We start from the raw sequence: 12097 nt of genomic DNA, 5'->3' as shown, positions 1-12097 counted from the left end.
CTGTACACAACACACTGCGCGCAGCCCAGCCCCAGCTCCAAAGTGTGCAGGGACAGCTCTGTGCTGTGTTACATCCTGTGCTGGTGCAGCTGGGTTGGTGCTGGTCTCATCAGTTTGAGGCTCTGCTGCTTTCCCCCATACCTTTGCACAGAGCTACAATGAACCCTCGGTGCCACTTGCTTCAGGACCTGCACACTCCCTGTGCTGCTGAAAGCCTCTTGAGGCCTGGAGCTCACTGGAGATGGTACAATGAAAATGTGTGCTCGAGGCAAGCAGCAGCTGCAGAAGGCCATGTGGTGCTGTAACTCCACACTGTGACTCGGTGACACACTTACCTGCAGCGGTGGTGTTTGGTGGATTCAGTTGTTTTCCCTACACATGGGCAGAGGTCTGGAGCTGCTTCCTTATTAAACTGGAATTACAAGAAAGGGATTGTTTAACTTGGGAGTAAGTTAGTAAGGAATAGCCAGAAGAGCCTGCCTTGTTTCAAGAAAGGGTTAGGCACTAACATAGCATTACTTAAATGCACATATTTTTTTTTTAAATATATAAAGTATGGGCAATTGCAAACAGAAATAGAAGCAATAAAACAAACTATCCCTCCCCGCAACTACTACAGCTAAGACTTTCTGCTTTCACTGACAAAAAGAAGGGAAACTATAAGCCTTACATTATATCCTGAAATTCAGTGGCTATAAAGCCTTTTTCACGTACAGATCTCAGATGAGAGGCCAGTACCACCAGTTCTGCACTTTCAAACCAGTCAAGCAAATGAAAGCTGGGCTCTCAGTGGTCATGTCTCCCCAGCACCGTACAGCAGCTTCACGCTAAGGCACGTATCCACCACCTCCACCCAGCAGGGCAGGCTGTCGTGGTGTCTGCCGTGGCTGAAGCACCTGCAAGAACACATTTGTCAGCGGAGGAGGACTGCAGGTACCAAACCCTCTTCCATCACCCCTCCGTCAGTAAGCGCTACAGCCGTGTGCGCTGCCCTGCCGCAAGGACAGGCCCCGGCCCTGTGGCATGGCAGGCACCTGATGCTGCCTCCTGAAGAGAAGATGGCCGCTGAGGTGGTCGGTGCCTTCATCCCTGCCTGCCTGCGGCCGCAACGCTATGGCACTATGCTCAGCCCCTTCTAATGGGGGCTCTGGGGCGACGAGGATTGGGATTGAGATTTCCAAACAGGGCTGCCAGAACTGTCAGGGGGCTCCAGCAGTACCTGCACTAGCCTGGCGATGGTGGCCACAAGTCCAGGCCAACACAGCAGCCTGAAGAGACCAGGAACAACCCAAAATTGAGCTGGGAAGTGAAGGGCCAGGACCAGCACCATGGCTGGGCGCTGGCACAGCTCAGGCAGGGCCCAGGGGTGACCAAGGACCAGGTCAAGGCAATGAGGGGACACTGGTATGGCCAAAGCCACTTTGCTGTCACCCACCGTGCCGCCTCCTGAAGTACAGCAAAGCCGATCACAGGCAGGGTGACGACAGGCAACAGCGATGCTTTTATGGCCGTGTCGATTTCGTACTGGCACGCAGACAGGCTGTTTATGCAAATCTGCGCACAGCACAGCCACAACAAAGCCCACTTTCAAGCTTTTTGGCTTGAGCAGGGTAATCCCTGGTCTCACCAGGGACCTGAGGACAAGGGGAGCGTACTTGGAGGAGCTGGCACCCTGCCCCACCCAGAGGGCTCCCAGGGTGTCCCACGCACACCCCATGGCTTGCTGCTGCCCCTCTGCCCCCCTGCTATTTGCCTTTGTTTTTGCTGCAGAAGCTTGGAGATTTTTATTTTTTTTTAAAAAGGGGGGGGTAGGAATGGGATACGAAGGGGAAAACTAATGTGATTAAGGCTGGATTTGGGCACTGCCGGCATGTTCCCGTAAGCAGCGGGTGTCAGCAGTAACAGCTGCTGCACTCCCCATTAGAGGAGAAGGCGAAGAACTTCCCTGACGGGATGCGTCGCCGGCAGCCTGAGGGACGCGGCGGCAGCGAGCGGGGAGGTGCGTGTGTCCTGAGGTAAGTGCGCGGAGACGGCGTGGGTCTGGACCTGCACCCAAACCCAGACCCCAAACCAGGTGGCCAGGGCCCTGGAGGTGACGTCCCCGCTGCCTGCGAGCGTGTGGTGAAGGGCACAGGAAGCAATGGGGGTGGGATGGGAAGGGGGAAAACGCAGCCTGGGAACCTCCCGAGGAGCAGAGCTGCTGCTCAGAGGTACTTGCATGAGCTGCTGAGAGAAATCTCACCCAGCAAGGGAGATTTACGTGTATCTGGAGGGGAAGGTTTGCTATAAGAGCACAACAGCATCCTGCCTCTAGCACAGGGGCTGGGGTGTTTGGCAAAGGCTCCCGTGAATCCCAGAACGTCTTCTGGAATGGGAACATGATGATGCTCGGTTGTAGGTTAAACTGCATTCATCTGCGCCCAGCTCCAGGCGGGGCACAAGCTGTTTCATGTGATGTTTTTTTAGAGTCAGCTGGTGAGTTTCAGAAGTGATGTAAATGGAGGTGCAGGCTGGACCTCCTCAGTCTCTGATTCCTTTTGATGCATTTGCATCTGTTTGTTGATTGAGTGTAATGAAATCTAAGCCAGGAAAAGCTGTGTGTTGAAAGGATGTTAGAAAGAGCTACATTAAAAGCAGGGCTACCTGCTTTATGCCACCTTACCACTCACAGTAAGTGTGGTGTTCTCACTCCTCATCTTCACTTTCAAAAGTGCAGTCTGAAAAATGGGAATAAAATACTCGGTCTGATCTGGAAATATGCTCTGTGCCTGCCACCGAATCTGAGTGACACTAAAAGCAAGGCATGCAAAATATTGAACTTCTAGAGTTGAGAAGAGGTAGACGGTGCTGAGCTGACTCCCGAGCATATCCTCACAGAGCCTTCTCCTCCCGCTAAATGTGACCCACAGTTCTGGTGCAAATCTCTCCCAGCTACTCACTCCACAGGCCATTCACAACAAATGCTTCCTCTGATGGGATCTCTCCCTTCCCAGCCCCAACAATTTACTTCAAAATGTAAAATTCTGTGGATCCCCAGAGAGGCTCCGTGTGCTACAGAGATCATTTATTCCTCTTCATTTAAAGGCTGTGGGAACGGCTCAGCTAATTCAGAGGCGACGGACGCGTGTACAGACTGCAGCTGCCAGAGGGCCCTGCTCTGAGGTGAACCTGCCTGCTGTCCCCCCGATGCGGCATGGAGGACGGGAGGAAAGCCCACCTGGTGATCGCTGGCTGGCTGTGCACAACCCTCTGCCTGGCTTCCTACACGGCCGCCTTCTCGCACGGCGCCAGTCTTTCCGCCTGTGCTGACATGATGCCCAAGCACCTGAGAGCTCAGCTGCACAGCCCCAGGAACAACTACGTTACCATCCACACCAACGTGTCCTTCTACTTCCCGGGAGGCAAGGTTCCAGGTGAGAAACCACTGCTGATTTTATGTCTTAGCCAGACCTTTCCAGTCATGGGCAGAAAACATAAAGCGGTTATTAATTCTAGCTGGTGGCAGTTCACAGACTTTCAAATTATATCCATTTGTGACTCAAAACCCTGTGTACTGAGCTTTCTGCTCTGTGCTCCTGACTCAGAAGAGCAATTATTTAAGAAACTTCCATGCGTCTAAAAAACACACGCTAAGTAATCACAAGTGATGACATTAATCTTTGTGAGGGATGGGAAGAGAACTTCCACGTGGCACTGCTCCAGGTGCGCTGTGCTGGATGTCTCATCACTGGGAACCGAATGTATTTACAGAGAGATTCTGGTTGCAGCACTTTGCCTAAAGCTTCCTCAGGTGGCACCTGGCTCCAGATTTTCACTGTTTTGCAGACCAGGTGGTTGCCAGAGCGAGCTGGTAGGTTCAGGTGCTTCGGGTGGGATTTGTCTCAGCTGCGTTTCATCCACACAGGAACCCATCACACAGGCACGTGAGAGGCACCTCCAGAGGGCAAAACACCTTCTCTGCCTCTCATGCCTGCATGGGGACAGGAGGAACCATCCCCGGCAAGGGATGGGCTCTCTTCAGGCCATGAAGGGGGTAAGGGGACTGCCTTGACTCTCAGGGATGGTTGGGCAACGTGACCCACCCCGAGCACTGCTGCACCCAAGGAGGAGGCAGACAGAGCTGCGAGGTTGTGTCCTGCAGCCTGGCCACCTGCCTGTTCATTCCTGTCCAAAATAATACTGCTCTGAGGGCTGCAAACAACCTTCTGCACAGGCACAAAACCCAAACCTCACTCCTTAAAAATGGCTGCACGCTGCCTAACGCAGCATGGTTAGCGTTATAATCAAGGGGGAAAAAGACTGAAGCAAATTGTCCGTGCAAGGTCATATGGCAAAGTTAAGGGTAAAGTCTGGCCCCCTGTAGCTAGCACATCCAACATAGATTGTAAGGACAAATATTGTAGGATGCTGGTTTCTTTTTGATGGCTTTCTTTTGATTTCACAGTGTCAATGGAAATTCCATTTTAAAAGATTAATTTGAGCACTGGAACACAGCTCCCGTTGTGTCCCATGTCTTGTCTTGCAGTGACGGTGAGGAGCAGCCGGGATTTCATGGGCTTCTTGCTTCAAGCCCGCAAAGTGTCTAACGATGAAGTTGCTGGCACGTTTGTCTTCATTCCTCCTGGTTCCAAGCTGCTGACGTGTTTTGAAGACGGTGATACTGTCACCCACTCGGACAAGTCCCTGAAGAGAAACCTGTCCTTTGTATGGAAGGCACCAGACCAACCCATTGGAGACATCAAATTTTTGTAAGAACATGCTGGCGCCTAACCACAACCAGTGTCTGCGCAGTTTCAGGCTTTCTCATCTTTCAGTTTTCAAAGACTTGGCTGTATTTTTCCATCGCACTTGTCCAGCATGGTGGTTTGATGTCTTTTGAACCCCATATAGCTAAATACTTATTGAGTGATGCAACAGTGCCCCAGCTGGTGTATAAATCTCCATTTGTATCTGCTGGGTAGTGCTGCTTTTTATTTACATGGCCACTATCTTCTTAGAATAAATGCCATGGGAGATGACAGCCTAAGCACTAAGGAAATAGGAATATTAAGGCATAAGGAGGGAACTGTGATCACTCTGTCTGCCTTTCTAAGTAACACAGCCCATAGGACTTCCCTGCCTACAGGACAATGTCATATATCATTGCTGTGTTGATTTTTTTTTAACTTAGTGTGTTGTTTTTTTTTTTTGTTTGTTTGTATGTTTGCTTTTTTAATGTTAAATGTAAACAGAATTATTCCCAGAAGGATTAGTTAGGGAGCAAAGCTTGGGGTCAAAAAACAGGGTCAAAATTTGGCATTGCTGTTCTGCACTGAAGTCCAAGTATTTTGGTTCTGATCTGGAACTAAGTTAAAATTTTTCTAACTGGCTGTCTTAGAGGGAGAACAGTGATTTTTCATTTTGGAATAAATTGTTATGTTTTGACTTCACAAAATTGCTCAGAAGCTGCAGGGCGAGCTTGCTGGCTGCTCCCCGAAACACAAGCTTCCTGGTGAGTGCCACGGCTTGAGCATCTTATCGTGATTCAACACAAATTCATTGAAACAAAAATATTTTTGCTCAGCATTTCCATTTTGCCCGCTGCTTCAGAAAATACTATTAAAAACATGGAAGGAAAAAAAAAAAAAAGCAGATTAAAAATAACCCAAATGCAGCAGTGCCTATCGCTAGCCACCCTCTGCAATTCTCCCCGCACCCTCTGTCTGTTGCCCCCCCAAGCTGACCACCCGCAGCCCCTCCCCACCAAGGCCAGGCTGTGCCCCCACACGCATGCCATGTCTCCAGCAGAAACCTCCTCCCCTGCTCTCGCCCCATCTCCTGTGTCTGCTCTTGCTTCTGCTCTCAGATCCCCCTCAAAATTATTTATAAATCAGTAAAATTTGGGCAGATTTAAGGCAGACAGCAAGAGGCACATCCCGCAAGGGTGACCCCAGCCACACCGTAAATCTGTGTTTCGAAACTTGTGTCACGGCATCCGAGAAAACTCCTCGCTGCACTTTGAAACCTCTCAGAGGAATCAGTCAGCCTAGGAGGAGCAGGGCTGCCTCCCCCTCATCTAATTTGCAGAAGCAGCTGAGCAATCTGGGTTGAAATTCCCCAAAAAGATCCAGCTTGAATAAGGCTCTGGGGATGACTGGCTACGGGCTGGCCAAGCGCAGCTTTGGCACCTGACAAAAAGCAGAGCGAGAGGCAGGCGCAAATATTGAAGGGCTGAGAAGAGAGAGCGCCTGTGGTTTTCTCTACCTATTCTGCTGTTTGTACAAGTTACACTGACTTGTTTTAATTAGTAAATACCTCTGTTGTTTCCCTGCCTACGGAAGATTATATGTAGAGCTATTCAAACTTCTCCAAATGTGCTCCTACCGACACAGCTAATATAATGGCTTTTTTTTTTTTTTCTTCCCTTTCTGTTCCCACACATTTTTTGACTGACCTTAATTATGAGTGATCCTTCAACCAGTATCTTTCACTTGGGACCTGCTATCTTTTATTTGTAATATAAGATGTGTGATGGGCTAATCCTTTAAAATATTTGTGCGCTGCCTTTGGATTAAAGCACTCCTTGTGATTAGCTAAGCGTTCTGATCTTTTATTAACGGGACGGAGTGAGTAAATTCCTTCCTCATTATCTTTTAACAGCATCTCTGTAGTCCAGTCATACTTTGTTTACTGGGCAAGGATTGAGTCTGCTGTCGTGGCTCAACAAGGGCTGAACACCACGTCTGCTGGCACCAAGAAGGCCGGCCCCCTGACGTCTGCATCCTTGCAGGAACACGCTGACCCACGCGTAGCTGGCACAGCAAGCAAAGGTACGTGGTTTGCTGCTGACAGCTTCAAGTAGAGTATTTTTACAGCTTATTTCTTGCAAGCGTTGAAGACAAGTGAGATAAACAAGCTACAGAGGGCCATTTAACTTTTTTAGCTGCCAGCGAGATCAGCGACGGCCATGAAGAACTTCCTGAAGTGAGGGCACAAGTCGGCATCCAAGGTAACAGAGACGGTCCCACGAAAGGTAGCAACAAGACAGAGAGAGCTGCCAGCTCCTATGATTTAAGAGCTAAAATGCTACTGAAAATGCTAAACATACTTTGCCTAAAATCCCATCTCAAATACAAGCAAGTGCAGTTAGCAATACTGCCTAAATAACATCTCTAAATGTGACTACTACCCTTCAGGCATGTAGTTATTTGTATTTATGCAGCCTCTGATCGGTAAAATACTCAAAGAATTTACGTATACTACAATGAGATGTGTTTCTCAGCCTTTTTGGCATGGCATCAAGACTGAGTTGTAATTATTTTACTTGAATGCCTTTTAGGCAGTGGGCTTTGTTGCTTTACTCTCCATCTGGGTTCCTATTTAAATTAAGAGACTTAAAATAAAAGTCACTGCTATGATCCTTACTAGTAAATGCTAGCACCAGGTGGGATTTGAAACAAACAAAGCAAAGAAAGTCGATTTCTGCTCCTCGTCTGCTTTGTGCTCTGTCTCCATGTCTTGCAAGGCTCCAGCTCTCCCCAGCACAGCAGCCCAGCTCCTGCCAGCCCTGCCGGCCTCAGCCCGACACCAGCAGCGGGGCCAGGTTCTGGTGCACACCCAGATACATCGCCCGCTGCCGAGCCAACGCAGTCCCAGCCTTTGCTGGATGCACGCAGCGGGAGCAGAGGGAGCAGCAACTCCAGCGGCCCGGGGCTGGAGCCATCGCTCACCTTCCAGGAGCCGGGCATGGCCAGTGCCCTACAAAGCTTCCTCTTCCAGGACTACACCTCCAGCCAGAGCCCCTCTGACGGGTACTGCACGGACACCCCATAACCAGGCAGTGCGAGCAGCCACTTCCCCAGCAGTCCTGGGGAAGGAAATCAATGCTGGTTTCACTGCGGGCGGATGAGGGGCCATGGAGCAAGGCGTCTGTGGCTGTGGAGGGGATGTGAGAAGGTGTTTGCTTGCTGAACTTACCAAAAATAATCTTTTGGAGATGGCACACGCCAGGCAGTAGCAGCGAGGTAACAGAGCAGTCAGGGAACAGCCCTTCTGCTGATTAGCCAGGCAGAGCTGCCTAGCCAGGTGACTGAAAAATGTGATAAAAGCTATTGACCACAATTGATTGCTGAAATATTCTTCTAAAAGTGTGCAAATGTTCAAAGAAATGGTGAACTTAGCAGAGCTATTTCTCCACCTGCAGGGAAAAGGAAGAAAGGATTTCAGGCAATTATGAAATTTTGCCTTGAGGGTGTCTACTCAGATGTCTTAAAGGGCTTGGGCCACGTGACCTTTCATGCAAAGTTTTATACAGGGGGTGTAAATGAGTAAATGATGAGGCTAGGACTAAACGATCAGACATTATTAAAAATATGACCCTGTATGGTGGGTGTTGGCTGTGTGCATCACGAGGTTGCTCCAACAAGTGGCACTCCTTACAAATTGTGCATACTGTAGGCCCCGGGGGTTCTTCTAACGTGATCTGAAGCAAGAGATACTGCATATTAACTGTGTCTTTCCTGTTTCAATACTTTAGAGCACAAAGCACTGCCAGCACCACCAGACCGTACCCATGTTTGATGTGTAAAGAAGACAGGCAGGTAAGCACTGGGCATGGGGAGGATGCCTTCTGCCATGGCAGAAATTGTTGGAAGCTGGTGAAAGGTCTAAGAGAAGATGAGGATAAAACCTCTCTGCTCCTTCACAGGACCACGCAGGCTGCATAGGATTCCAGAGTGACTAAAACTACTTAGAGATTATTAAGTTTTATTTGTTAACCTTAACTTGGAAAGGTTTTTTATTTTATTTTTTTTGTTTCGTTTTGAGCCTGATGGCTGGATTTCTGAGTCCTTCTGCAAAACCAATGTGAGATAACTTTTCCATATGTAACCATGACTCCAGGCTGCTGGATGTTACGGGGCTGGAAATGTGCATTTTATTACAGTGGAAGGCTGAGATATTCCTTTCCAGAGGTGCCCGTTACATTCACTGGAGGTCAAAGATTTCATCCATTCTGGTAAAAGCTGAGGGTGCTTTCAGAGGGTGGTTCCGCAGCACTCTGCACACAACAAACCTATATTCTCCTCAGCCAAGTGAGTAGAGACACACATCCGGCAGTGCTATGGAGAGAAGTGAAGAAATGGCAGAAGATGGTAACCAATGGACAGGAAATTACTGTGCAATGTAAGACCGGACCAGCATAATGAAATAAAAATACTGAAAGGAGAGAAGCAGTACAAAGAGAAAGAAGAAAAATGGTGAGACGGGGCAAGGACATGCAAGGAAATTCCATTTCCTACAGCAAAGTCCCAACTCCTGTGCTATATCCCTTCCTCAGCTTCCATTATGAGGTCTCGCAAACCATACACACGTGATGTAATTTTGCCAGCCAGCTACCCTACAGCTTGCAGTTCAACCACTCAAATTCTTTTATTTACTACCTGTGCTTTACTAGCACCTTCCTTTCTTCAGAAATTGTCTCTTCCACAAAGGATGCTCTGACGCCACCCCCGCCCCCCGTTGGTTCACAGCTTGCCAGGGTTCCTACCTCAGCTTTGTGCTCCTGTCACACGGCCTTCCCAGCAAGCTTTAGAAATCACTAGTGATGGGAGAGGGTGAGATTTTTCTCCGGTGTAATTAATGGATGTGTGAAAAAGCCTGCCAGGCTGGACAGGCTGGAGAGTAGCCAGCTACTAAGGGCCAGATCCAAATCTCAGTGGAGCCAAAGAAAAGACTCCAGCACATTTCACAGGTTTTGGATTGGGCCTCAGGTGCGCAGTGGGAATGGAAAAATTCTGTGGGGGCCTCCTAAATTGCGAGATCATTTCACAGTTAGTCTTGGATGATATTTGCAGCAAAGCCTGGACTGCAGAGCTGGCATGGGGTGGCTGTCATTTTGTGACTGATGAAATAAGGTGCCTGGCACCAAGCAGAGCCCCTAGAAACGCACCGGAGCAAGGAGCACTATAACACATGGTTAACCAGTGCTGAAGGGCAGCAGATTTCAAACTGGCTGTGCAGACTGAGAAACCAGGACAGGCCTTGGGGAGAGTTCACAGCTTTTATGGGCTGCCCCCAAAATGCTGATGCCAAGGGCCATCTCAAGCCTTCTCAAGGCCCCTCAGCTCCATGGCCTGATCCACAATCTCAGAAGGGCAATGCTGAATTACAGTGGGCCCACTGTGACCCCCAGCACAAAGCTTAGCTGGGAAGATCACATCTGTCCTTTGAACATGACCGTGGCATCACTAAAGGCAGGAATTTATTAAGTGATTTTTCTGTGGTAACAATGCCCATGAAAAATACCACTACATCAACAATGGGACCTGCAGACCTTTACTTATGCAAAGCAGTGACCTTCCTCTCTGCCCGTGCCCTTCATCTCTGCCCATTCAACACGCTTACCTTGCCCCTGCAGGATCAGCTGCCAGTGCCTCACCTCCCGTGACTACATGTATTTGATACAGAAGGAGCAGTTTTGAATCTAGTTTGTTTGCTAAACACTACTACTGAGTAATGTAGGGGATGAAACAAGAGTTTTTCCAAGGCCAGGGGATGCTTGAATCAGAAACAGAGTCAGAATCAGAATCAGAAACTACCACTGGAGATGAGAATCTAATTGTCCTCCTTTCTGTTCCCTCATTGGATATTTTGTCATGTTTTTGCTTTCAAAGGCAAGCACTGAGAACGGGGCCACCTTGAAAACCTCCCTGCAGGCAACAGCTTCATGGTCTGCCCTACAGATGGGCCATCACCTGGGTGAAGCTGCTGTGACAACAGCCTGGTTTGGCGAGGCAGACACTACCAGCAATTTGTCACTGGCTTCGAGGCAGATGGCAGAAAGCAAGCCACCACTGCCGCTGGAGGAGGCAGGCTCTGTGGGCGAGGAGGAGGTCAGAGAGGAGGCGGGTGGGAATACACTGCCGTGGGTGACCAGACCAGCTCCTGAATCTGCCGTTCCTGGGAAGGGAGAAGGCTCTCGCAGAGGGACCCGTCTCATAGCAGCGCAGCTTGGCATCCTCCTGGTCTGCACAGCTGTCCTGGGCCTGGCTCTGGCAGCTGGCTTGCGCTGCCTCTACGCCCAGTACTGCCACAAGCGGACGGAGGTGTCCTTCAGCGAGCCAGGCAGCGACGTCGTCACCGTCAGGGAGAACGGGGAGATGCTGCACTTCCGCAAGGTCCGGGAGAACAGCTTCGTGCTGGTCCAGGCTGAGTACAACTGGGTCAGCCCTTCCAGCAGCGGGAAAAGGAGAATAATCTAAATGTTTGCAGCACTCAGGGCAGAGCCACGTCGGTGAGCCAGCTGCCCGTAGAGGTGAAAATGGCCCAGGTGTGCAGAACACGGACTCTAGGAAGCAGTAGTGTTGTTTGTGTATATGCACACGTAGAGGTAAACAGAAGTGACGCAGCCAGTTCACACAGAGGTGTTAGTCAAAAATATCTAAGCTCCTGCTAAGAAAACAAACGTAGATAGACTGTTCTGTGTTACACTTACCACAATTAATATTGTATATCTACTCATTAACTGTCACTGCAGCCATTACACTTCCCCTGTTGCCTTAAGGGTGTAGCCAAGAATAGAAATTCTTCCTCTGCACTGTACTGTTGTCTCCTGTTTAATCTCAGCAAAAGTTTCAAGTGTTATATTTTCTCCTCCTTTCTAGGAACTAGAAAGCCCTGATTTAGACAGCCATTCTCATTTAGAAGCTTACAGGTTTAGGTCTGTGCACTTGGTATGTCTCAGATGACAAAATATTTGCCACTAGATTTAAAGTTTCAATTTAAAAATAAAAAGCAATAACTCACTAGTGGAGAACATTGATCCAAAGGATGCTGAATTGATCTAAGGGAAGGAAACACAGGGTAGCCGACACCAGCTTTTGGGGGAGAAACATGCTGCCTCATCAGGTGCAAATGGAAGAAAACCTTTTCTATCCATTTGCACCTGATGAAGAAGCTTGTTTAAGTCTGAGAGCCATCATTTACTTTGTCTTTTATTTTGAGCCAGTTCAGTAACTCTCTGTGCAGAAACACACACTGAGAAGTACCCTTTCCAGGTCACTTTGGAGGTCTCCAGCAAATGGTAAGTTATCTGCATCCTTCTCCGAGTTGGCAAACT

The 12097-nt window shown here is 49.0% G+C and overlaps 1 protein-coding gene across 1 annotated transcript; it reads left to right on the top strand.

Annotated features, from left to right (window-relative positions):
• Nucleotides 1-3193: 3193 nt before the first annotated feature.
• Nucleotides 3194-11240, top strand: REELD1 (reeler domain containing 1; the record flags this gene model as incomplete). Its single annotated transcript, XM_084286502.1, has 7 exons — nt 3194-3413; nt 4526-4748; nt 6640-6809; nt 6923-6988; nt 7505-7790; nt 8516-8579; nt 10653-11240. 7 exons carry the CDS (start codon nt 3194-3196, stop codon nt 11238-11240), a joined length of 1617 nt encoding a protein of 538 aa, XP_084142628.1.
• Nucleotides 11241-12097: the final 857 nt, after the last annotated feature.

The sequence above is a fragment of the Netta rufina genome (genome assembly GCF_964035555.1).
Source record: "Netta rufina genome assembly, chromosome: 4".
NCBI classification, from domain to species: domain Eukaryota; kingdom Metazoa; phylum Chordata; class Aves; order Anseriformes; family Anatidae; genus Netta; species Netta rufina.
Note: the sequence above shows the minus strand (reverse complement) of the source record. Positions and strands in the feature narration are given on the sequence as shown.